The 27402-nt window shown below is 38.0% G+C and overlaps 1 protein-coding gene across 5 annotated transcripts in view; it reads left to right on the top strand.

Moving 5' to 3' along the window:
- ARAP2 (ArfGAP with RhoGAP domain, ankyrin repeat and PH domain 2) overlaps nt 1-26598 on the top strand; it is a 145553-nt gene extending 118955 nt beyond the window's left edge. For 3 of the 5 annotated variants that reach the window (XM_042470279.1, XM_042470280.1, XM_042470282.1), the window contains 7 exons: nt 2176-2304; nt 5988-6127; nt 16048-16130; nt 17708-17743; nt 18483-18546; nt 21822-21956; nt 24424-26598. In XM_042470279.1, coding sequence (XP_042326213.1) covers nt 2176-2304; nt 5988-6127; nt 16048-16130; nt 17708-17743; nt 18483-18546; nt 21822-21956; nt 24424-24753 — 917 coding nt within the window. In that variant the 3' untranslated portion in view covers nt 24754-26598. Of the gene's footprint in view, nt 1-2175; nt 2305-5987; nt 6128-6645; nt 6853-16047; nt 16131-17707; nt 17744-18482; nt 18547-21821; nt 21957-24423 lie in introns of those variants that run through there. The other 2 variants (XR_006104250.1, XM_042470281.1) reach the window with 2 other exon arrangements.
- The last annotated feature ends 804 nt before the right edge of the window (nt 26599-27402 follow it).

Below are 27402 nucleotides of genomic sequence, written 5' to 3'. Positions count from 1 at the left end.
TTCTGTGTGAAGGTGTGTGTGTGTCCAGACAATCCTTTTTACTCTCATCTCATTCTACAGTTGTAGTCTTAGGAAGATGACCCTGTAGCAGAAATTCAGTTCATTATAATGTACTTTCAAGGGAATATCTTATTTATTTATTTTTAAATAAACAAAAATCTAAGTTCAGACTAGTTAAATATACTGGCTGAAACCAAATTCTGAGAAGACAAGTATATTAAAATCTTACTTTTTCAAGAATGCAGTTTTCTTCTGATATTTATTGCTGAATGGGAACAAATAGCTCTCTCTGTTTACTGACAAACACATAATGACCTTGGGAGCAGAATAACGGGATATGTAAGTTTGACAGCTAGATGTCTGAAATATTGGAACTGAAATATTAAAGATCAAGTAAATTATTTACATATGGAGCAGCAGAAATAATTGGTAAAATTATCTGGCCTTGTACAGGGCGCTTGCCATAAAATCAGATCTGTAGTATATAATTTTAGTTGTAATTTCTATATGATGGATAGTTTGTAAATGAGGTGTGTTGCCAGTAAAATAACTAATGCATTTCAATAAGATGATTTATACACCATATAATCCATTATGACAGATGGTCTTCAATGTAACTATAAATAAAGCAGTAGGTGTTTGCTCTGGGAGTACACATGCTATTGCTGGATGTTTTGTTACTTTGTTCTCCTGAAACATCTACTTTAAGGTGGAGCTGAAGCCTGGCTATTACATTTCTATGAGATATAGTGTTCATTAAATTTCACGCACAGCCTTTGGAGGACAACTGAATTAAGGGTTAAACACAATAATCTCGGAAATCTCTATTTATTGAAAAGAAAACTCATCATTTTCACATTGATGCATACTTAGACTGAAAAAAAATCTACTGCCATTTTACAAAGCCCACTTTGACCAAATTAGTGTCCTTTGTATGCATGGGATTAAATTTCCTATCATCCCCAGTTATTTCAGATGGGAATGGCAGTTTTAATCCAGCATTAAATATGAAAATACTGCCTTTGCATAATGTGATTTATGGTGTTGTGTAGTTGGGCTGCCCCATGTAGTAATGATCTACTCTGTGGTGGAGCTGAAGCCTCCTTTTTTAAAATCATATTCCTGAAACAAAATGAAGCATATTCTATCATATCCCTGCATAAAAACAATTATTACCCTGCACAATATGTGTGATTTCATACAGCTCAGTCTGGACATTCTAACTGACACAGTTGTGGGATTGCATTCACTGCCTCCCCTGCAGCACTGTGTGTTGCCTCTTCCACACCATCTATTGTCTATACTGGTGGTAATTCGCAAGAAATCATACTGTTCTGGTTGTGGCAGACCCTTCTGGATTTCAAAATGTCACAAGTTTTAAAACACTGCATGACCAATGTTATAAATCATGTAAGGAGCCTAAATCTGAACAGCAGGCTTCCCTTAGCAGGTGTTCCTCTCCAGCATGTAGACCCAAACCCAAACTCTGGCAAAGAGATGATGGAGAGGATGGGGCCAGTGAGTAATGATGGAATGAAAATATTCATAAATGTTCTCATTCTCAAGAATTCAGCAAGTTACCCCATGGTGGTGGTGGTGGGAAGCACCCTGAACTTGTCCAATTCTGCCCAAGAGTAAAAAGACAAGAATGCTTTTATCATTTTTGCACTAAACATTGGGTTTTTGCTCAGACTACAATGTATCTTGCATAATGAAAAACTTTGCAGAATTTTTGTAAAAAGTCCTCAACTGAAAAAAATGCATAAAATCTCTTATAATCTTGCCTAGCCAGCAGAATACTTTTAAAATTATTTTTCTTGGCTGCAATAATTAAATAAGTAAAAATGTATACTCCTGCCAGGGAGTGCATGGTGCCATCTTCATGATCATGAGACTGTAATTATGCGAAGGGCAGTACAGTGTTCACTGTATATCTGAAAGTGCCTGCATCCAAGGAATCACCATGATGCCTGAGAAAGAGGAGCCAGCGAGAGGGAAACCGATTCTAGGAATCTATTTTAGCTATTAATTTAGATGGTTGATTTTGGTAAGAAAATGAAATTTGATTTCTATAATAAAGCAAGAGCCACACTGAAAAAAAATGTGGCTCATCAAAAATAAAAATGGTTTAATTTGTTCATAAATACTTTTTTCCCCCTTGGGTTTTTTTCTCAGAACGCCCATTACATTATACTGAAAATGTTCTAGAGCAAGTTCTTCATTGGAGTTCTTTGACTAATCCCAGCAGTGCGTATCTTGTTGTGAAGAAGTTTCTGACAGCTGAGACAATGAAGCAGTGCAATGGTATGCAGTGACTCTGATTATTATTATTATTATTATTATTATTATTATTATTATTACAAAATACAGTGTTCCATGTCATTACCAAAACTGATTTGTGCAGGCAGTTTTCCAAATCACCTTTTCATTTATTAATCCTGCTTGAACTTTTTGTTTCAGGGTAATAACCATGAGGTAAATATATATATATAGCATCAATGCAATAAAACCATGATTCTACCCTATAATATGCCAGGGGAGAGAAGTAATTACAAAGCACAACAAAATATTTGTTTAAAGTACTAATGATGCCTTATCATTGTGTTTGAATCCTGAGATGAATCTTGAGACAAACGAAGCATCATATGAATTATGGGAAGGATCCTTCAACATCACTATAATGTATTGATTCAGTGAAGACATAGAGAAGCTGTCTTATACTGGGTCAGACTATGATGCTGGGCTGTTTCATAGTCCCCAATTGTAGCTCTATGACTCCACTTGAACTGCTATAACAAACATTCTATGTAATCCTATGATCTGTGGTTAGGGAGAGATATTTGGACAGACAGACAGCTCGGTTCCCTCACCAAACTACAAACCCAGGATTCCACAGGTTGCTGCCATGGCAGATCATGTGAAATCATCACTCTGTAACAGTGTAGTTTTAAGGGGTCTCTGGTTTGTTTGTTAGGACAGGCCAATGATTCATGGAATCACATTTTCTTGATTGTTCCCCTTAGAAGCATCTAAACAAGCCACGGAGTCAAATGTGGCAGGTGTCAGCACTCTGTCTTGTTTGTATCCTGAAAAACCAGAGAAAGAACCTATAATTTACTTTCTCTGGCTTGTCAGGGGAATACCAAACCTGGATCATCCTACATTCTGATGTTGCATTAATACAAGCCATGGATCAAAGGTCCATAGTTTGTTGAGCTGCTTCCACTTGCACCTGGAATGATTGAACACCTTGTGCCAGCTGTCTGGCTCACTCATAAAAACAAACAACTCAAGAGTTCTTTAGAAGTAATAATGGCCTGTTACAGACAGCCAAAATAAAGCTGCTTCAAGTCACAATGGAGGTATGGTGTTTCAATGATGCATGTGTCCTAAGAGTCCAGAAGCCACACCAAAGCCACGCTCCAGTCTGGAGCGTGGCTTTGGTGCGACTTCTGGATTCTTAGGACGCAGGCATCATTGAAACACCATACCTCCACTGTGACTCGAAGCAGCTTTATTTTGGCTGTCTGTAACAGGCCAAAGTGTGTGTGTGTGTGGGGAAGGGTGTATTAAGAAAGGTAAAAAGCCCATATCTTCGAAGACATGTAGCCTTTCCTGATAACTATCCAAATGTTGTTGAACCTCAGTTCCAGTCATGCCCTCATGACTAGGCTGGAGGGAAGAGGAGTTCTACAACATGGAGAGCCACAGTTTCCAAAATCCTGTATAAATAAACTATAAGATGATTCATGGTTTGAAATCCATAATTTGGCAGGCATATCTTGTAAGAGTTAGCTGGTAGTAGCCATACCTTTTTGCAAATCATATTGATCATATAACCCAGTGTCATGCCTATCTTCATCCTGAGATTGGGTGGCCACTTTTAAGTATGGCTATTGGAGCTACACATGCACACATTGCTCAAGAAAAGTAATGATGAGGGTTTCATCCATATCACTGTAGGTGAATAAAAATTTCAACCAGTGGACACTATCACCCAAATTTAAAAGCATTTCAATCATGTGAAGATTATTTCTGCACAATTCAGCACTAAAAGAAGGGCTTAAAAAGAGAACTGAAATATAAGATGTGTGATTAACCTTCATTACAATCAAAAAGTTCATCTTTTGTCTAGATCCCCTGCTGTCAAAGTGCTATCTTTTGTGAGACTTGAATACTGTCCTTTCCCCCCAGTGTCTTCATGGTCACAATCTTGTAAATATGTATTGTGCACGTATGTTCACTGATGCTTTTGGGGGCGCCTAGTCATTAAACCCCCTTTCCTCTATCTGAGTAAATGCTTTCAAAATAAGTTACAATGGACTCTCTGATTCTATATCATTGTTCCATCTATTAGCAGTGATGCACTTTAAAACTGGGATCTAAAAAGAAAATAATGAAAGTAAATCAAATGTGATTTTGGTGTCAGTTTGTTACAAAGAGAACTGGTATCATTTCATAAGCTTTTAGCTGCAGTTGACTGCTGAAAGCATAACTGTGCTCAGCTGTGGATGTAGTTGAGTGCAGACATAAAATACCAAGGAGGTTCAATGGTGCAGCTATATATTTATTGATAGTTTGTTTTTAGACTGGTTTTATTCTAGTTATGGAAAACAAGAAACAAGCCAAGCTACTTAACCAAGACTTAAATTTCAATAAATCATAGTTAAAGCTAACCAAAGTTTGTCTGATTTTGGATGTAGGCCAGGAATCCATTTAGTCAGACTGCTCATATAGTGGACTATAGTGTGAGTGGTTTGACTATTTGAGAGCTTATGCAAGGGCATATCAAGGATATTCTTCTGAATTAGAAGCAGCAACAACAACAACAATAATAATTGTCTATTTGCATATTGTCATAAGTTTACATGGCATTTACAGGTACAATCAATTCAAAACATTAAATCCTTCCAGAAGCGTACAATCTAAGGAATAATGAAATATAAAGCTACAGTAATTATAACAAATTATGCAGATAAAGTATATTACTGTAAAAGCAACTAATACAGGTAATCAAATATAAAATTATAAAAACAGTATTAAAAATAAATCAACAGTGATAAACAGTGATGGCAACTCCAGACAACCAATGTATATGTCTGTCATTGCTACTGCCAGACAAGTTGATAATCATCTGGTGTGCATCTCCTACATGCTGTTTCCTCAATCCTGGGCTCTGAGGGATCTTCAAAACCAAGGCAATGTGGGATACATAGCTTGGAAAATGACTTGTGCAGGCAGTTTTCCAGAACACCTCTTCCATAGTGCTTTAGCTTTACTGACCCCTTAGAACCTTGTACTGAGAAAATAATTGGTGGGAAATGTAAGATGGGTCACAATCTCCTTCTCTGGTTGTGGGAGAGTCACTGAACTGGCACTGCTTTCATCTTCCTTGGGATTATATAGTCTTGCTCATAATGCCAAACTGTGTTAACTGAAAACAGATACAGATATTTTGATTGTCCTTCTTACAGTTGTTTCAGAGGAGGGGAGGGAGAGGAAGAATGCTTGATTTAAAGGCTCATGCATATGCTAAATATGTTAAAAAGATGTTGTTATTGTGTATATGTTTTATCTTCAATAAATTTTAATTGTTCTGTTTTAACTTTATTTTTTAACAAAGGTCCAAAACACACTACAGAAATAATCCAATTTGAGACCACTTTAACTTCCCTGGCTCAGGGCTAAGGAATCTCTTTTACAGGGGCCAGATCTTATGTTACTATATATATATATATATATATATATATATATATATATATTTGGTGGCATGCTTAACTGTTGGTAAAGTAAACAAACCCTGGAGTAGCATTATGTCTACAGAGTACTGCAATGTTCAGAAAAAAAAATGGGAGCAATCAAACTATTCCTATTCATTTGTTTTCTTTTGTGCAGCTAGATGCTAAGAATATATAGTTCAGTACTCTGTATGGTATTTTTTTTAAAAAAATACTGTGAACCAAGTGTACTTTTTATCATCTTGACAGAGAAAAATACAAAAGGCACGGTAAAAGCCAGCTATCTGAAATACAAAGAAGAGCCATCCAAATTACTGTCTGGAAATAAGTTTCAAGACCGTTATTTTGTTTTGCGGGAAGCAAATCTTCTACTTTACAAGGATATGAAGGTATGCATGCCTACACTGGGCCCTTTTAAATCACAAGCAATTATACTTAAAAACATATTTCCTTTGCATAGTGTTTGACAGCTGACATTGACTGTTTTTTGTTCTGTGTGCCTTTAAGAAAGTAAGAAAACAACCTGATTTATGGCAGTGGGGTAAGTAAAAAGTGATAGTTTAAAAAGAAGTTTATATTCATTTGCACAACAATGTACTTCAGAATGGCATTTAATTCAAGTACACTTGATGAGCAAATGTAGAATGTATTGCCAACACTTTTTGGAGAGACCTCACTTATTTTGTGAGATTGAATAGCCTTGTATGTTTAAGTAATTCATATGGCAAAGATCTGTTGATTTATTCTGTACTCCTTGTATATCACACCATCAATAAGGTTCTCAGTTCTGAGAGAATTACAATACTGAATCCAGACAAGGGGGAAAATAGTAATGAATGGGAGGAGGAGGGAGGGAGAGAAGTATTTTACAACAAGAGCACAACAAGCAGTTGTATTATATATTTAGGATTACCAAGACGCAAGGGCAGGAGAGGGGCAACACTTAAAGCTCTCCAACAGTAGGCTTTAAGGAAGATTGAACAATGTGGAATGGCTTAATGGTGTTGCAGTGATTGGATTTCAAGAAGAAAGGGCAATGAACAAATTCATCTAGAGTCAATGGACTTTGTCTGTGGAACTCAATAGAGTAGCTCAAGTAAACATACACGTGCATGTAAGTAATCAGCTAGTTTGGCTTCATTTATTTTCTCAAAATAGATACATTTTAAATTAAACCATCTCAGTTTATCAGTGCTGTGAGAAACAATTATTTACTCCCTTTGGGAGATGGAGTTTTATTTTATTTTTAAAACTTTGAGTTTCAAAGGCTCATGAAAGCCTGTCCTTTCATGTCTAAAAATTGTTCCTGCCAATTAATAGAGTTAAGCCAGTCAGTGTGAGCACCAGACAGAAGCCAGGGAAAGGCTTACTTGGATCCAGAGAGAGACTTACTTCATGTTTTCCTTGGGATTATTGCTCAGTTTCAACAAGCCTCTCCTTGGATAATCCCCAAAATGTACCAGTTATGTTTTTTCTTTCCTAAAAAGAAGGTTCAGGGCATAATGGAACCTGGACCTCCATTCAGTCAGATATTTATGTGGAGTGATTCTTATTGGTGATGTTATCAGCATGATGGTGGAAGGAGGGCTTGCTCTAAGGGAGTGTCTCCAAGAAATTAAGAATCAAGGTGTAGAGTATAAAGGCCAAGCTTCTTATCATCAGGTGATGGACTGGAATAGAAACTGAGGCTAAACTTAGGCTCAGAACTATATAACAGTGTAAGAGCCTTGAATGAGACTAAAGACCTATTGACAAAATCAGAACAATGTAAAACATACGAAAATAATTAAAAGCAGTTAAAAATAATACAGCACCCAGGGTGACCAAACATCCTCCTTTTCCTGGACATGTTCTACATTTTAACATTCTGTTGAGGAGTCCAATAAAAATCCCAACATGTCCTCCATCCAAACAGCTGACCTGGTCAAAGAATATCCCAGGATTCCTCCTTCTTAAACTGAAGGAATCTCTGGAAGCTACTGTTTGAACTGGGGCCATGCCCATATGCTGGAGCCCAGAAAGTGAGGAAATGGTGAGTGGAGCTCAGCCAAGATGGGGGTCTTTGGATTGAGAGCAGTGGAGGAGGCAATGAGGGTGGAGAGGGACGGTTCAGAAAGTTAAAACAGGCCTTTTTGCCAGTTACTACAAGACTCTCCGGAAAACAAAATAAAAAACTCCCCAGCCAAATTCTCTCTTATCCCTGCTTATCCCCTTCTGGTTGCTACGTGCCTTTCTCCAAGCCTAGTCCTGGTAGACAGAAGACCTTCCCAACAGTTCTTAAGATATGTTGATATACAGATATACTGTGGAGAAAACCCAGTACAGAAACTCCTGCTTTGATCTGAGTTTAAATAGCTCCCATCAAACAGGAGACTGAGAGGGAGGAAGAGCCCCCTTCCCTCCCCTCATACCAAGCAACCAGCCAGAGAGAAATGGGAGGGGAGGGAGGCTTCAAGTAAACCCAAAAAAGGTTACACTCCTGTTTTGCTCTTAGAAGTTTATCACACGAGGCACCTACCGCTGCCCAAACGTTGCTGAAGCGTTAACCAAATTTTCCAGAAGTGCTGGAAGTGGGATCATCTGTCGTGCTTCAGAAGTGTGACGGATGATCCCACCTCTGGCACTTCTGAAATATTTGGGTAACGCTTCAGCAACGTTTGGGCAGTGGTAAGTGCCCCATGTGATAAACTTCTTAGTGTGAGTCTAAATACTGTATAAACTCATGTACTGTATAAGTCTATAAATTTAGGTAAAAAAAAAAACCCAGTCAGCTTATCCATGGGTCAGAGTAAGTACTGTACTGTATTTTAATGTGTGTGTGTCTCAGGATGGATGGCATCTAGAAGGAAAATGTCCTAGATGCTGCAATATAGAACATGGGTGAAAGATAGCCTGAGTTCAACAGGAAGCCATGATGTGTATACATATTGAAGGATGTTGAATCACAGGGATATAACACAAAGGCAGGACATGAGGGCATCAAGCTCCAATATGGCACAGTCATGGCACATGTGAGGCAGGAATCTGTATAACACACCAGTTGGCGGTTGCACTAAAATCTCTGCTAGAGATTGTGTATATAAGGGAGGAGTTCCAGTGCTCCAAATGTGTGGTGTATAGTGGATGGTGGCGGAGCATTGTCAGTCGGTGTAAGTACCTGTATATACTACAAGGAAAATTAAAAGCCTCTCAAAGAGAACTCAGCTGTTGTCATGTTTGCAGCTTCAGTGTGGGAGAAGGATTTCTCCAACTTGCATGAACTGTCTTTGGAGGTCTTTAAACAGAGGCTGAATGGCCATCTGTTGGGGATGCTTTGATTGAGAGTTCCTGCATGGCAGAAGAAGGTTGGACTGGATAGCCCTTGCAGTCTTTTCCAACTCTATGACTCTATGAATGTCTATGAATGGCATTTGTTCCTGACACAAAACTTCTGTGTGTGGACTTTGGGTCACACATGCACCAACTATATGGTGAAAGGCAAGAGTTTGATCTGCCCTGGAACCACTGACCTCCTTCTACTCTCTCAGCCATCCAGACTTTAGTATGTGCACAAATAGTTATGCCTGCTGGAATTTTGTAAGTTCTTTGGCATTTCCTTTACTTCGTCCTTTACATCCTTCATTACATGCGCCTAAGTTTTACCCTGGATTTATCTACAGATCATATCAAAATCCAAAATTCTGGCCCCAAAACTTGCCCTCAATTTATATCTGGGGCCGACTTATAGTCAAGAAAATACAGTAGCTTCTATCAAACAGGAGACTAAGACTCATTCACACTGGAGAAATAATTCAGTCCTGACACCATTTTAATTGCCATGGCTCAATGCTGTGGAATTTTGGGATTTGTAGGTGGGATACAGACCGCCAAAATGTAGTGTGGCAGCAGCGAATCTAGGGTTAGGGAGTGCGCACCATTCAGATGCTCCCTAACCCTAGTACGTCCTCCGTATGTCAATATGGCAGCGCCCTGTCTACATGATGGCCGCACTGTGTCCAAATGGCGCAGCCGTGACATGCTGGTGCCCTTTCTCTCTCTTCCTGCTGCTGTCGGGGTGTCCTTGGGGCATGAAGCCCCAAGGACACCTCTTTCCAGGCCTCTGGGGCTGCTGCTGTGGCCGCTCAGGGAAAGGGGCGGGTGCAGGCCACCCCAAAGGGGTGGTCTGTATCCCACCATAGTTTGTTCTAGTATCAGAACTCTCAGAGAAGGCTAAATATAGCACAAAACTACAATGTTCAGAATTCCATAGCACTGAGCCAGGGCATTTAAAGCGGTGTCAAACTGGATTATTTCTGCAGTGGAGATGAAGCCAAAGAGGGAGGAAAATCTTCAGAGTTCTGTCAGTATATTGTAAGCCAACAAGGCATTTTAGCAAAGTTCATCAGAAAAATACAGTTGAGTACATAATAAAATACAGCACATATCACTATGTAAACAAACCATGTTCAATGAATTTATGATATTGTTTCTAGCTTTTCTTATGTAATTCCCTACATTTTTCTTGAATGTGATACCTAGTCTTATTTTTTGTTATGACATCTGATCATCCTGTATAGCACCTTCAGTTCCAAAACCCTGTTGGGAAAAAACTTCAATTCTAAAAATTTTGTTTTAATAAGAAAAAGTATTTGCCTGCTGAGGGAAGAACAGCAAAGACAGGACCATTTGAACCCCTCTGGGAAGTTAAAGAACCTATGGTAGCCATGGCTCTATCTCACATCCCCACTATTTAAAAAAACAAACACTTTTTAAAAAACAGTCAGGACCACTGGTCAGGATAATGTTAGTATAATGATGGCATTAAGCATTTTTTTCAATCATTTCTTTTTAGTAGCATAATCTAAAATTGGCACATTTGTGACTATAAATTGGCATGATTTGAAGTCGTAATTAATTTTTGGCAAGTGTTTATCTAAAGTTGCCCTAAACCTTACATTGCTTAGCAGTAAACTGTTCCCATGCATTCTTTTTTGTTTTGTTTTACTGAAATGTTTCCCTTTTTATGATAATGTGTTTATGCGCATAAATGCTAGATAAATGGGTATGTTAAAAGAAGTAATCTTTTTTAAAAAGAAAAAAGAAGAAGAAACAAAACCACTCCATTTCCAAATATTCTAGTTGTATAATATTCATATATTGGCGGCAGTCCTGTATTGGCCAGCATAGCATAATACGTCCATCTTCAGAACTATAGATTACCATCACCAGTACTATCACCAGTATGAATTACTGAAAAGCCTCTGAGGCTGCTGTTCACAGTCATTCACAGAAGCATCTGGCCACATTCCTGTGTGTGTGCATGCCTTCAAGTTGCCTTTTGACTTATGGCAACCCCTTGAATTGCATAGGGTTTTCTTAGGCAAGAAATACTCAAGAAATTCTCTGAAATATAGCCTACAGCACCTAGCATTCATTGGCAGTCTCCCATCCAACTGTTAATCAGAGCTGACAATGCTTAGCTTCAGAGATCTACACCCACAGCACCCAGACAAGAACATCCATAAATATTTTTTATAAATGTTTTCATAGGCGGGATACAGACTGCTCAAAAAGGGCGGTCTCCCACTGCCCTGGTTTGCTCCGCGAGGGAGCTGTAGTGGACAAATCACGCGGCTCCATCACAGAGCAAAAAGAACCTGCAAAAAGCAGGTTCTTCTTACGGCGCCTTTGTGATGTCACAATGCACCAATGGCGCACTTGCAGCATCACAAAGTTGCCGGGACATGCGGACGCTAGGCGTCTGTCACATCAAAATGGCGGTGCCCATGTAGATAGGGTGCCGCCATTTTTTTGCTCCCAGTACGCACTAGGCTAACCCTAGTACGTACTAGGGTTAGGGAGCATATGAATGGTGTGCGCTCCCTAACCCTACTGCTGCCGCCACCACGCTACATTTTGCCAATATGTATCCCACCATAGAATTTTAAAACAGAATCAGATACATACAAAAATGAAAAACGTACCTTAACATAAATTCCAAACCCTACACATATGCATTTTTTTAAAAAAAAAACTTCCAGCCTATCCAAAATAATTAAACCATACCCACCCCCTAATCTCTCCAACTCCCTCTCCCCTTTAAAACTATAAATATAAAACTGTAACACTATACACACCATGAACACAACCTAAATAATGCAACAAACAAAAATTGACTTTCCATTTCCAATCCTTAGGACTGGAGCGTGGCTTTGGTGCAGCTTCCGGGTTCTTAGGATGCATGTATCATTTAAACATCATACTTCCAAAGTGACCCATGACCCAAAGCTGCTTTAATTTGGCCCGTCTGTTTGGGCCTAAAGTTTCTTCAATACTCCAAGTTTGTAACCAGGATATTCCTGTCTTTTTTCTTCATATACAGCAAAAATAACTCTCAGACTTTTAGAAAATTGTCCACCAATTTCTCTTTAATCAACATCACCAATTTATCCATTTCAGGCAACTCCAAAATTTTAACAATCCATTGTTCTTCTCTAGGAAGATGGTCAATTTTCCAATTTTGAACATATAAGAATATTACTGCTATAATCATATGAGGTTGTATGACTGTTACGTGCATGTGCACTACTTCACCTCTCAACTACACACCCTTGGGGACATAATATACTTAGGCAACCCAGATGTCATTTATACCTTGCCTTAAAAATTGTCCTGTTATGTATTTCTCTGTTCCTATTCCACATTACCAGCTTATCTTGCATATAATGATGGTGCCAGGATACCTGGGTAATCTGTTGTGGACTGGGTATTACCAAGAGGAGATTTCAACACAGGACAGCCTTTTTGGTGACATTACTAGCAGATTGTCATCTAGTTCTACTCTATGATGTGTATAACACATGTCAACTTTTGAAATTATTTTGTTCTTGCATATGAGAGTGGCATAAGCAAACATTAGCAGCCTTAGTATATGTGGCCAATTTTATATCAACATCAGCAGCATCCTGTCTCTTCCCCAAAGTTGCTTACAAATTAGAGAAAGTACAATATAACTAAAAACATACAAAGGACCAATATTAAAACAGAATTAAATAATTAATAGCATTAAAAAAATGAAACACACAGATCAGGGGCATCCACCAAGAAAGCTCTATCTCATGTCCCCACTAGCTATATTTGTGAAGGTGGTAGGAGTGAAAGAAGAGCCACACTTAAGGACCTCAGGGCCCAGCCAGGGTTGTATGGGGAAATACCATCCGTCTTAAGAGCCTGAACCTAAGCTGTAGAGGTTTAAATGTAGAACAGAATTTAACATATAAAATTTAATTCAATAACATTGAATTTATATATTTAAGACATCAGCATTCCTTTTTAAATTTTCTTTCTGTTTCTGTCGTCTTCTGTCCTGAAGGTTTAAGGCATGCTGCAGCATTGCATTATTTCCAGGTATTATTTTTGAAACACCGAGGATCATGGCTAGATTTTGCCGGAATAATTTTTCTCCAGTTCTTTTCTCTCTCCCCCAATTCATCCCCAGTAATTAATAGCTGCTTTCAAACACTCTGGTGTAAACCATCCAAAACAGATGATGTCAGCAAAGATATTATGTTTATTCTATTATGCCCAATATTACATTAATTGCCTGAAAATGCTGTATTGTGCTGCTAAGCTTATCATTTAAAAAACTTGTTCACTTGTGCGTAGCCAGATTAATAAGTACATTTCTTTTGCATGAATGGGGCATTTTATTACTGCAGCAGAATTGGGTTAGGAATCATTCTTGAAATATCATAAAGCCAATTAGCTACAGAATGCGAAGTGAAAAGACAATTCTAAAGTGAGTATGTAGAGAGATCTTGTAGCACCTTTGAGGCTAACTTGAAAGAAATAAATTGGCAGCATGAGCTTTCATAGACTTCAGTCTAGTTTCTCAGATGCATTCTAAGGAAGTAGGCTGGAATCTACGAAAGCTCATGCTGCCAATTTATTTCTTTCATTTAGTCTCAAAGGTGCTACAAGATCTCTCTACCTACTGATTCTACAGACTAACACAACTATATCTTTGAATTGCAAGGTGAATTACGTTTGCCTAAAATGCACAGAATGCAACACACCTGAGCATGATGATATTACAGTGTTGTGGTTAAAAGAATTTCTGGGGGCGTCATTGAATTGGGATCATCTTTTCTAGTTTCCCAGTAGATATGATTCACCTCCAGAACTAATGCTGAATACTGGTTTATGATGGAGAAATTGATTTTCATATCCTTAAAAACAAGCCAGTGTTCAGATTTCTCCCAGTACATGAATTTGCCTCACAGTAAAACATTGGCCTTTCCAACATTTCTATTCCCTGCATACAGACACCAGTTGTAGTTTGTACCAGCTGCAAGTTGAACCTGGCTTCCACTTGCTTTCACCTTTTAAAAGATAGTTAGAAGCACAATGCAGATATTATCTGCAGATATCCAGGAAATAGCATACAAGATGTTAACCCAGAACCAACACTGGAATTCCACTGCCCCTTTCTCCACACAGAGAAAATATCCCAGTAAGGTTACACACAAGCAAACACATAGAATCATAGAATAATAGAGTTCGAAGAGACCACAAGGGCCATCCAGTCCAACCCCCTGCCATGCAGGAAATCCAAATCAAAGCATCCTCGACAGATAGCCATTCAGCCTATGTTTAAAGACCTCCAAGGAGCAAGATTCCACTACACTCCGAGGGAGTGTGTTCCACTGTTGGACAACTCTTACTGTCAGGAAGTTCCTCCTAATGTTGAAGTGGAATCTCTTTTGCTGTAGCTTGCATCCATTGTTCTGAGTCCTAGTCTCTGGAGCAACAGAAAACAAGCTTGCTCCCTCCTCAATATGACATCCCTTCAAATATTTAAACAGGGCTATCATATCACCTCTTAACCTTCTCTTCTCCAGGTTGAACATCCCCAGTTCCCTAAGTCGTTCCTTGTAGGGCATGGTTTCCAGACCCTTCACCATTTTAGTCGCTCTCCTTTGGACATACTCCAGTTTCTCCACATCCTTTTTAAATTGTGGTGTCCAGAACTGGACACAATATTCCAGGTGGGGCCTGACCAGAGCAGAATATGGTGGCACTATTACTTCCCTTGATCTAGACACTATACTTTTATTGATGCAGCCTAAAATTGCCTTGGCCTTTTTAGCTGCCACGTTGCACTGTTGATTCATGTTCAACTTGTGGTCTACTTGGACTCCTAGATCCCTTTCACACGTAGTTTCATTCAGCCAGGTGTCACCCATCCTATATCTGTGCATTTCATTTTTTCCGCCCTAAGTGCAGTACCTTACATTTCTCCATGTTGAATTTCATTTTGTTAGCTTTGGCCCAGCTTTCTAGTCTATTCAGGTCATTTTGAATTTTGATCCTGTCCTCAGGGGTATTAGCTACTCCTCCTAGTTTGGTTCATCTGCAAATTTGATGAGTATGCCCCCAGTTCTGTCATCCAAGTCATTGATAAAGATGTTGAATAGCACTGGGCCTAGGACAGACCCCTGTAGGACCCCACTGGTCACTTCTCTCTAATGTTTTATTTGCTTATTAGTCTTTCCGTGGTTTGGTGGGGGAGGTTAATACCAGAAATGTTGTATTCTTGGAATTTATTATTTATGCCGTTCAAACCTTAAAGAAATAAGGATTATTTGAAAAGGCTGTAAAATTGCTTTGGACATATGAAGTGGAATCATTACATCAGTGCTGTTTCCTGTTGTTGCTGTTTCCTGGAAAAAAGGTGCTAGTTTTGATGCCAGAAAAATTATTTACGTGTGTGTGTGTGTGTGTGTGTGTGTGTGCGCTCAAAAAAGTATTTGCTGCAAAACACCATATTTTTTCTGGAACAAAATGCTCTGAAACTTGAAAAAAATCATTTAAAAATGTTCAAAAACATGCATGATATATTGAGAGGTATTGAGATACCCATTGTTGAGAATGACAATAATTGTGAGTACTGTTTACATCATTTGTGGTGAGCGGTCAGATAATATCTACCACTTCCCTGTTACAAGTCAAAAGTTTAGCATGATTTCAAGTAGATCTTGTTTATTCATTGGCAGTTATCACTCGGGTGAAATTATCTGTCTTTGCAAGTGCCTTTCATAGTGGTGATAATGATAATAATAGCACTGGTGAAGTTGTCATTACAGAAGGTTTCAGCTGCAGCTCAGGGTCTAACTATTGCTTATTATACTAACAGAAAGAGGAAATAATCTGGGATTAAATGGTTTTATGAAACAGAACATTGAAAAGATAAGCAGATTTGGATGCTTTTCTGTTGTCTTTCTGTTTGTACATGCCTTTTCCACTAATTGGTCATTTTTTAACTTAACAGAGTAATAAGCCTGAGAAAGTGTTGCCAGTCCAATCGCTAAAATGTTATCTTGGAGTGAAGAAGAAACTGAAGCCACCAACAAAGTAAGAAAGACGGCAAGAAAATTACTGTGTCTGTTTCACCAGCAGTGTTGCTTTCCTGATGACAGAGGGGTATAAGTTTTTAGCAGCCCAATGAAAAGCTAATCTATATCCATCCATTCTTCTGCATTAAATCATAACTCTGTAAGGTTAATTATTGTTTGTGTAAAGGTAGTCCTTTGCATAGGGCCTAAATACCCTAAAGGTGGCAGTTTCTGTATGATCTTGGAAAGTAAGCGGGGTCAGCCCTGGTTGCTTCTTGAGTGGTAGACTCCCAACAAATACCAGCTGCTGTAGGCTATATTTCAGAGGAAAGACCTGGCAAAATCACCTCTCGTTATTTCTTGCATAAGAAAATCCTGTGAAATTCAAGGGATCATCATAAGTTGACAGGCAACTTGGAGGTGCATACACACACAGTCCTTTGTGCTGTTTGTTTCTTCTGTATTTTTTTAATTGATCTTTCATAATTTTAGAGTGGTTTCTTTCGTGAGTCATCTTAATTATATGTTCATATTGTCTCAGAGCATCCTACTTGATCTAGTGATGGATAGATTTTCAAGGCTGTAAATGTAAAACATCAGTTTAGTCTTCTTTGTTTCAAATTCAAAGCCAGAGGAGAAGAAAACAATGCCTTTTCTAAATGTGGTTTGGACAAATGCATGTTTGGATCTGTGCAGATCTACTTCTCACCTAACTCTCTAGCCTTACAATCTCCATTTTGCTTGTGTGGGAATTCCTCTATTTGCTTTTCTTTTTCCTTCTTAACTTTTGGGACCACTGTGGTTACTACTATTACATCAGTGCCATCATTTTTGTGAAACCCACATTTGTCCAAACCACTGTTTGAAACTATGGTACGAAATGGGTTTGTGATCTGTAATTTTTATCTCATTTTATTTTTATGCACATCTTTGAGATATAAAGTATAGTTACACATTTTCTCACTCATGTACATTGAGGCTATCCATTTTAAAAAGTAACCAACCAATATTTTGCATATAATTGCAAAATGTCCAAAACATCTTAAACTCACCATCAGTAGAACCTTTTCTTTCTTTCTTGCAAGCAGGAGCAAAATAAACAAAGATTTGTGTTCCTAACCCATGCATGCACAGATATTTTTGCACATGATGTTTTGAGCAAAACTTTGAACAAAGTTAGAACAAAACCAGTGTATGAAAAACATAGAAAAAACACTTTGTATTTGAGCCCCACACCATCCTAGCATCCTTCTCATTCTGTGAAGCACACTGGACTTATTAAGAGAAGCAGTCAAGTACTGAAACATCAGATCGCCTCAACCAAGTATACCGTGGTGACAATTCTCCTCACTTGGTCTTACTCTGAAGGGAAATGAGCTGCTATACACACCTTACATTCCTTGCTCTGAGGAAATAATAAAAATAAATCAAGTCCCTAGTCAGGGGTAATAGTACATTGCTTTGGATGATCTTTTGATCTGATTTGTCTTACAGAATATTAACTAAACTACTAACTTTAGTTTTGTTAAGTTTATTTGTAAAGTCAGAATTTCCTAACATTCTTCATTGCTTTGTGATTTGTTTTTCTGTTTGCAGTTGGGGTCTAACATTATACTCTGAGAAGTATCACTGGTAAGTAAGCAGAATATACACACCCCACCATCCTGACTACACATTTATATTTGGAAACCAAAGGTTATAAGGATTGTTTTTTTAGGGAAAAAATAAATGAGAAAGTGTAACACTGATAAACTGATCAGTATTTCCTTGATGAAAGATTGCTGTTCAGGAAAGTCTAAATGACTAGAAATCATGTGGTATTTTCAAGTATGTGAACTCGGTCACACACATCATTTTGTGAAAATGAACAATTCTTTCTATTGGATTCTGGGGTTTTCATATGTAGACAAACATTCATGTGTTTGATAATCTATTTCCCCCCAGTTTAGCTTCAGCATCACATAGTGAGATAGTTTAGGATGAAAGAGAATAATTTTCCTATGGAGAATTATATCTAAGAAAATATTTGAGACCAGGTTCTTTGCATTTCTTTCCTTAAGAGATTTTAGAATTAAAAATTGGTTGACTCCAGCAATTTTGTTGCTAACTGTTGTTAATAACAAATTTGTTGTTAACATGAGTCAAGTTTGACTCATGGTTTGATCTGCTAAACGTATTTAGTAATGAAAATCTAAATTCAATCCATGTCTACCCCACGATATTTATTGTTGCTTCATTACCTCTTGATAATAATTGTGCACTTACTGTGGCAAAATTTGGATAACTGCAGCCTAGTTACAATCCATTGGACATAGTGTATGCAGTATGTTGTTTCACTGGAACTAGATTCATGTTAATGTGTTTCTTCTAGGCATTTATGTTGTGATGGACAGGATTCTCAGCTTGAATGGCTGAGCTGCATTTTTCTTGCACAGGTATTATTCCTTCATGTTATTCATAAAAAGGAATGGTGTGGGCTCTTGAAAATAAATTTAAATTTTAAAGCATGTGCTGTGTATGTTTATGTATTTCTTTGCCTATTTCTGTGTACACTCCTCAACAAATATTAATTTTAAACAAACAAAAAACCCCTACCATTTCAAAATACAATTAAAATTTAAATCTATACATTGAAACCATTATAAATAAAACAATGCCTCTTATTACTCTTAGGTATAATTTAGGGGCTCGAAAGGGGTTGCGAGACACCACCTTTTTCTGCCCAGGAAGCAGGCCATGGCAACCACACGCTGCAGCCTGCGCACAGAGCAAAAAGAAGCCCTCCAAAGGGGGTTCTTTCTGTGCTGCAGGACGGGTGCCATTGACGCACTCGCATGCCATGATGACGCCCTTCAGCGTATTAAAGCAACAGAATTTTGTGCCTGAAAATTAACACAGCGTGTTTTCCTGAGCTAGAATCCATTTTATTATAAAAAGTACAACACAAATTTGGCCAGACGTATTTTTTTAAATATCTTTATTCAAAACACGGTTCAAATACATAAAACCTCCATGCATTAACTACAATTGTCCGCATATCAAGCCACCTTAAGTCCCTGTACTGGGAGGAAGGTGGGATGATGATAATAATAATAATAGAATTATCATATAATTCATGTCAATTCATTGTCACCTAAACCTCAATCCTCTACAAAATTATTTCCTGTCCAATCTCTACATCATCACTATCTATCACTTTCTCATCTTTAATACTCTTTCTTCTGTCACTTCATATTCGAAAACCTAATACCTCCTACCCTTCTATATTTCTCAAGGGATTATCACAGTTGGGGCTTACCATGTTTGAATCACTATGGTAAGTGGGTTTTTAACCATGGTAAGGCTCCATGTGATAATTCCCTACCACACTTCTAATCTATCCTACCTTCTGTTTCCATCTGTGTCTCTCCTTCCTTCCTTCCTTCCCTTCCCCAAACTTCACAATACTCTACTATTCATAGCTTGACTTCCTTCCTAGCCTCCTCTGGATTCCTTTTTTCATAAATTTGACCAGACGTGTTTGACACATTAGTGGAAAAAACATTCTGCCTTAGCTTTGTAACTAATACAAAATAGATATAGGTCAGTTCTCTTGTTTTTGGATCAACAAACTTTCTTATGAACTCTTAGTCCTTTGTTATTTGTAGACCATAGAACTAGGATGAATTCAATCTCAGTCACAATCAAGTCTTCTCAGAACAATCTCCTATTCAGCTCCTTAAGTGAAGAAACTGTAAGGATTTCTATGGCAACCGCAATCAAATAGAATGGGGGGGACACTTCATGAGGATTAACATAAGTGGTGTCAAAATGAATAGGTTCACAGGCTACAGCTAAGGAAATTGGTTGAAACTCTTGAGACAATAATGTGAAATATAAATCAGTCATTACACCAGCAATATGTAGCTCTAGACTGGCAGCCTATGCCTTCTAAATATTCTAATTCATTGTGTAAAAAATGTGCGTCTCTCTGTGTGTATACACTCCTAAATACATAAATACACATATGAATACACATATTGACAGTATGCCTTCCTTTTTTCTTTGTCTGGGGAACACATTTTGTTTTCAAAAGGAAGCCATCTTTTTGTAATAGCTTCTTTGACTCTACTTATACTAGTATCTTCTTGGATTTGCCTATATCATGCTAATTTGTGATAAATGTTTCTCTATAAACTTCCTACTGTGGTTTTGAATAACTTGGGTGGATTTGACTATCTTCACTTTCCTTTTCTGTTTCTTTTTAACCATTCAGGCTGAGAAACTTCATCCTTTCAAGCCTTTGGCAACTGTTGACTTAATAGCACTGATCATAATATCTATTAAATTTAAAACATTGCAGTCACTATTTTCATTTGGATCAGCACCACTCACACCTTAACACTATGTTTTGGATAGACACTTAGGGTTACTGTATACACTCATGTATAAGTCTATATATTTTAGTGAAAAGATTGACCCAAAAAATCTGAGTCAGTTTATCCATGGATCAGTGTAAGTACTATACTTTGGCTCTTATTAAAAAGGAACCATTTGCTGGTGAAAGGCAAAAGTCTAATCCGTCCGGAAAGCACTGATTTCCCCCTCTATTCTCACATCTATCCAGTCTTTAGTGTTAGTACCAACAGTTATGCCTGCTGGAATTTTGTTAGTTCTTTGGCATTATTTTCCTTTGCTTCATCCTTTAGATCTTTTGATACACACCCCTATGTTTTACCCTCTAACATAACAAAACAAGCTCATTATTGATTTACCCTCAAACTATCCATGGATCATATCAAAATCCATAATTTCCCCCCCCAAAACATGCCCTCGACTTAAGCATGAGGTCAATCTATAGTCAAGTATATACAGTAAATAAAAGGCCACTTATTCTCTAATGTACATTTAAGATATCTAGATATTTGGAAATTGTTCTCCTGACTGGAATGTGCATTTACTAGCTCACTTGAGGGCAATTGGAATTGTCCATTATTACAATTTTTTCACCTTTAGATGTCTCACTGTTTTTATTCATTGTCTTTGACTCACACTGATAATCTGGTCTGATAATCTACCATCCCTGCACACCTGTGGAAGATCAATAACGCCTCCCCCTCATCCATAGGGTCACAAAAATTGCAGGCAGCTTCAAGGCACATATGTAAATCCACACACCAAATATTCCTGTAGCTCCTACAGCTTTCTTCATTTTAAAGCTATTTTTGATATTAAGCACCAGCAATCCATAATGAGCTTATAAAGGGGCTGATGGAGAGAGAGAATGAATGTGAAAGAGAAGTGTGCTCAAGACAACAATGTGCATGTGTCCAATTAATCAGTAAAGGACCTACACCCATATAAGTGTATGTGTGTGGGATCCTTCCACATGGAATGGAAATGCAGAACCACTCAGAGTTCATAACCTAATGGAAGGAGCCTTGTGCACATGTCTCCATATAAATACAGGAGCCCTTTAAGATTGACACAAATCATGTGTTAGCTGGGGATGTTTCCAGTGTCTACCTCATTATCTGGAGGTAGTGCTAGCCAATTTATACTCCATGGCTTCTTCATATGTTCACTGCTGAGTGCCTAAAAGAACTTTTAAGGTTAGCCTATTTTGGTTCCCATATTCTTAAAATCTTCTATTTTGTTTCCTATTGTCAATTAAATGGTTTGTGATTTGTAACCATTATCTCTGTAACACAAGACAAATTTTCTTTCACAGCATAGTAATATCTGTCCACCAGATGGAAAGGTGAGGAAGCAATCTATTACAAAAAATCCAAAAATTGGAGGCTTACCTTTAATACCAATCCATCCAGAAGGAACCATTCCAAAAGCTAAAGTCAACGCATCAGAGGTAAGTTCGTGGTTAAATGTGAGGATCAACAGTTTCTGGTGCAGTCCTGCCACTGTCCTGCTGTAGAGAACTCTAGTGTCAAAGCATCAAAAACATTCAAAGACTTTCTAGTATGACCCTAGCAGAACAGAAGAAAGACCTTGTTCTTTTTCATCTCCATGATGGTGTTAGTGTTTATAAAACCAGTTCCCTCTCATTTTAAACATGGTAAGGAAATTATTGACACCAATTGCAGGGCTGGTGTAAATGAACCTTCTATGTTGGGGATATATGTCCATGGACTAGGAAAAGTTTGGTTCCTCCAGACACAAAGTATCCTTCACCTTCTCCCATCCTGACACTAGACTCTACAACTGGTGAGGGAATGCCTGGAGATGTTTCTGGTAGGGAGGATTCAAGGTTGACCTCCTGCTCTGAGGGTAGACTTCTTTACCTGCCCTCAGAAGGGGCCAAATCATCTTCTGGGCCCTGGAAAGGATAGCTTTGGCTTTTAGCCTATGCCTGGTCTTTATCTGTATATAACATTCCAGCATTAATTAGAACAGTGAATATTACTATCATATATGGATGTACTCATGGGCATCACATTCTAAATTATGTCAAAAAATTCAAAAGTCATCTATAAACCAAAGAAGTATATAAGTATTCTGTATCAGTTCTGTATTAAATCTGCACTATATATTTTTGAATTCATAATAATGTTTTGATGTTTACTAGGGAATGTGTGGTTTTTATGTAACTGCATCGGAAATATTGTTTTACTTTTTTGACATAGTTTATTTCTTTTAAGCAAAAGTTTTTTCTGGTGTGGGAAATCATCCATTAGAATAAAAATAAAACTATTCTACTTGAAAAACTCAAATCTATCAGCATAATTTCACTTTTTGGCATGTGCTGTATTACTGCTCCCCCCCCCCACCCCCAAACCAAGGCACTTCCGGAAATATAAACATAATGGAAATTTGTAACTGTTAAGTTCCAGATGAGATTTCATTTACCACTATCATCATAGTGGTAAACAAAATCTTCTCTGGAACATAATAGTTACAAGTTTTCATTATAACCCCTTTTGACTGGAAGAAGAAATTGGTTGGAACCATAGCAACATATTCCTACCATATTCCAGCAGACATTTAGAGTCTGATGGGAATTGTCTCTTCAACATACATGTCTTCCAAATGAATCTTGAGCTCCCACAAGGAGTACAGTTATGTCTTTTGAGTATAAGTGTTAATTTTATTCTGAGGTGACGCAGGGAGAAGATAAAATTTATAGCCCTAACTTACCCATCCACAATGACTAGAAATCATTGAAAGCATATGGGGACACAACAGATGGTTTGTCTATGTGGATATAATTCATTTTGGAGTTATCAGTTTGGGAATTCACAAAAAGTTTTTGTACATGATGAATGATAATTAAGGTGATACAAACTTCTCTTGACTTTGGAATGTCCCGATTCTTTTCCTCTGATTTTGCTATCTGCTTTCCTTCTTCTTGCCTGTTCCTTCTAAAACCCTCCAGCTTTTACATATCCTTTCATTTTGTAATCTCTACCTTTACATCCTTCTTTCCCTAACCAAATTCTTGGTCATCCGATTTTGGGTTGGGAAACTAAGGTTGGCTTAGAGGCTGGAGCAATCCCACAGCCTGCTAACATCAGGACTTGTGCCCATGCTGCCTGTTGTCATAATAGGATGGACCTTTTCCTCCATCACTTTGGCCAGGAACCCAACTTTGCTGCTTCTTCCTCTTCCCAAGCTGGGAGGAGAGGGAAGGACCAAATCACTACCAAACAGTATTTGCAAATGCCAGTTGACATCATGGCTGCTTCCACTCCTCCTCCTCTTACCCTGCTCCAGTTAATTTGTAGAGAGTGTGGGGTGTGTCTTAGGAGAAGGTGGAGAGGGTTGCCTGTACACCCGTGTGAGCCATATGGGGAACTGCCTTGAGATAGAATAAGCGCATAACCTGGAAAATCTGTTTCTCTCTTTTATCACCTTGCTGAAGCTGAGACACTTTTTCTTTTACCATTTTGTAAATGTATTCAGTATTCAACTTTTTGCTCTCATATATTTTGACTGATCTTCCTGCTCTGTCCATCCTTGTGTGTGCAGTCACTGAAGCTGGAAGCCTGAAGGACAAGAGTCTTTCTTCAGACCATTTAATTTTTGTAGGCACATTGGAAATTCATATTAATAATACACAGTAATGGTTGCCCTTCTTCTTACACATTAGAAAAATGTGACATAGGAATTGGGGCTAGGAGTACAATACAGCTGAGTCTGATGTTGAGATTATTGGGGGGGAAAGCCTTTCTTGTATGAAAGAGTCTGATCTTAGAAATCTTTTGCACTTAACAACCCTCTAGACTGATGTCCACTTTTGCTTTAAGAGTAATGAGTAATAGATAATTATTCAAAGTTATTTTCTGTATGTCATTCATTTTCTGTCCCCTTTTATTCAGAATTCAAAGTTTAAATCTGAAAGTGACTTAACAGAAGACAAGAGGGGTTTAAAGGAAAGAGCATTACGGGTCGCTCAGTGCTTGGAACGCAAGGAGGAAAAAACCCGAAACCGTGGAAAAAAGCACCGAAGTCTGATATGTTTGGACGACATGGATCAAGATGTTGCTGCTTTGCACCAAAGACCCTACAAAGATTCAAAGACACCAAAGAAGAGTGAGAACAAAGCCAGTCAGATCCAGTTGGAATCTGATAAGCAGCTTCCAGCAAATCTTATTCAAGAACTCCACACCGTCTTGCAGAGGCACAGAACTTTCAGTGATCAGTCTTAGAGACACTTCTTCAGATCTGTACGTCAGTGACTTTATCATTCTAGGAAGTAAAATGTATTGTCTATGTACAGTGTACAGGCCTTTGTTTGGATGGATAGATAGATAGATAGATAGATAGATAGGAAGATACAGAGGCAACATATGCCTTCCTATTTTATACATGTAAATATTGAAAAAATAGGTGCTATCTGCCAGTGGAGGTGCTTCCACAATTCTGTATGTATGTAGTGGAAACTCTGGCAACAACTGTGTATTGCAGCTATCCAATGTCTGCCCAGAAGACGTGTCCCAGGACAGTACCTGACAGTTTATAAGTCAGGGTGGAGAGGCTGATGAATACTCACAGTGCTATTGTATATAAAGTTAAGACTGGTGAATTGTCAGTTTGGATGTCAACAGCTGTTATCTCAAGTTATGTAACTGTGCAGTAGATTGCATGGGAAAAGGACATCTAGTCCTCTATAAGAGATGGCTTTGTTTCTACATTCTACTCTTTGTGGCTATTGTACATGGTTTGAAGATAACACAAGAACAGAAAAAGACACAGAGGCAATACTTGCCTTCCTCTTTTTTATTTTTAGCCTAGATGGACTATTGACAGTGACCTTTATGTTTAGAAACAACCCTTTTGTAGATCCTGGGGTTAATTCACAATATACTATTAATAATTAATACATTTTAACTCTTATCACTCCACGTTATGAGATGCTGGGATTTGTAGTTTTTCTCTTTGCCAGTGAATTCTAAAGCTGCAGTTCAAGGGAGTGCACTACAGCTCCCTAGCAGAAAATTCTAAGAACATCACCATACTATGAAACCAAGGATTCCATGGGATGGAGCCATAGCAGTTAATGTAATATCAAAGTGCTGTAAAAGTGCAGTGTGTAGTTATACCTCTTCCAAGGGTCACAGTTGTCCTTCTCTAGAACACATTGTAGCAGAGGTGGGCAACATAGAAGGATGAAGGGGCTATTGTTTTTACCCCAAGGACAACAGCAGTTTCAAGAGGAGTGAAAAATAAAAAGTGGAAGAGGCCAAAGATACATTTCCAGTTTCATCTTTGGCTGGTTGTCGGTGCTCCATTTTACTTTACATTTGCTATGTAAAGTGCAGAGCTGCTCACAGTCATAGAACAGGCATTTTTCTGTGCTTTGTGAAATTTGAAATATGAAGTGGTGAACTGAAGGAAAGGAGACTAATTCAGGGGTGGCCCTGCACTTTCATGTGCCCATGATGTTCTAGAACACTATCCTATCCTAGGTTGCAAAGCTGCTAACAAGAATGATGTTTGTACTGTAGAACATTACGATGTACAGTATATAAAATGTCAGTTGTCCCAGATAATAAGACACTGCATACCACAGGATTGAGATGAACAATATTGGTCTGTGCACATAGCACTGTAGAGTTGCAGAGTCAAACTGTACAGAGATTACTTTTTTGTGTGGTTGAATGGCCCTGTCTGTATGTGTTTTATTTTAAAAAAATACAACTGGAAGATAATCTCTTCTACTACTTCTTGCTATGCTAAGTTTTTTTTTATTTGCACATAGATTTCACATTCGTTTTTGTTTTTTTACAAATGCTAGCATGAAAAATATGGTCCTTTACCTGTGATTAGAATTGGTAGAGTTTGTCCATTTGGGATATGACGGTTTGATTTGCACCTTATTCTGTATAGACCAGGCTGGAAGTTTAATAATATTTTAGTGACTTTACCAAAAGTCATGAATGTAATGTTTTGAGTAACTGTACTGCTAAAGAGAGATTATCTCTGTTTATGCATAATTTGCTGCTACTAAGAAAGTGAAAAAATAAATAAAAATAAAGTGAAGATGACCATCATGTTGACTTCCAAACCATAACTAAAGCATCATATATTCAATTTTTATAGGTAACTGTTGCAGGAAAATGAATTCAGGAGATTTCAGGAGTGATTAAAGGAATATCATAAATCTTATTCCAGGTGTAATGATTGTTCATGTGAATAAGAAGTGCAGAGGTGGGAAAGACAGGTTGCAGTAGCCTTTGTGTGGATTACATCAACACTACTACCAAATATAAGTTATCAGCTTAGCAGCTGTCATCTAGGATCCAAAGAAGTATTGTAGATGCTCTTCTTGCAATTGTCGTCTCGTCCTTTTAATGAGATAATAATAAGCTCACCATAGTGATGTTTAGTTCAACAGAACTGGACCTACAAGGGAAGTGTTTTACAACATTGTTGTTGCAGCATTGTAAACTGTGTGTTAGAGTTTCAGCCATCTGCCATGTAATTTTTTTATGACAAAAATAGCTGGGACAATTTCCCCCCCAAACAATCTATTTGTGTTTATTACCTTTTTTTGGTGAACAAGTAGGAACAACAGGTACTCAAACACCTACTCATGTGGACATACATTTTTCGGCTTTGGATGTTTGGTTATTGTGGAAGACTCTTCACTTGCCACCTACGTTTTCCACCTTTGTTGATTTGGGGCCTTTCTGCACCCTTCAATACAAAAGATTTTTCACTGGAGACAAGGTGTTTAAAAGGTGCTACTGCTATTAACTATTATTATCCCACTTCTGCACCTAGGTGGCCTTATTTTTGTTTTGAGTAATTATATACGCCGTTCTAAATGGTGTTTATGTTAGTACCATATGTTC

This window comes from Sceloporus undulatus, chromosome 5 (assembly GCF_019175285.1).
Source record: "Sceloporus undulatus isolate JIND9_A2432 ecotype Alabama chromosome 5, SceUnd_v1.1, whole genome shotgun sequence".
NCBI classification, from domain to species: Eukaryota; Metazoa; Chordata; class Lepidosauria; order Squamata; family Phrynosomatidae; genus Sceloporus; species Sceloporus undulatus.
Note: the sequence above shows the minus strand (reverse complement) of the source record. Positions and strands in the feature narration are given on the sequence as shown.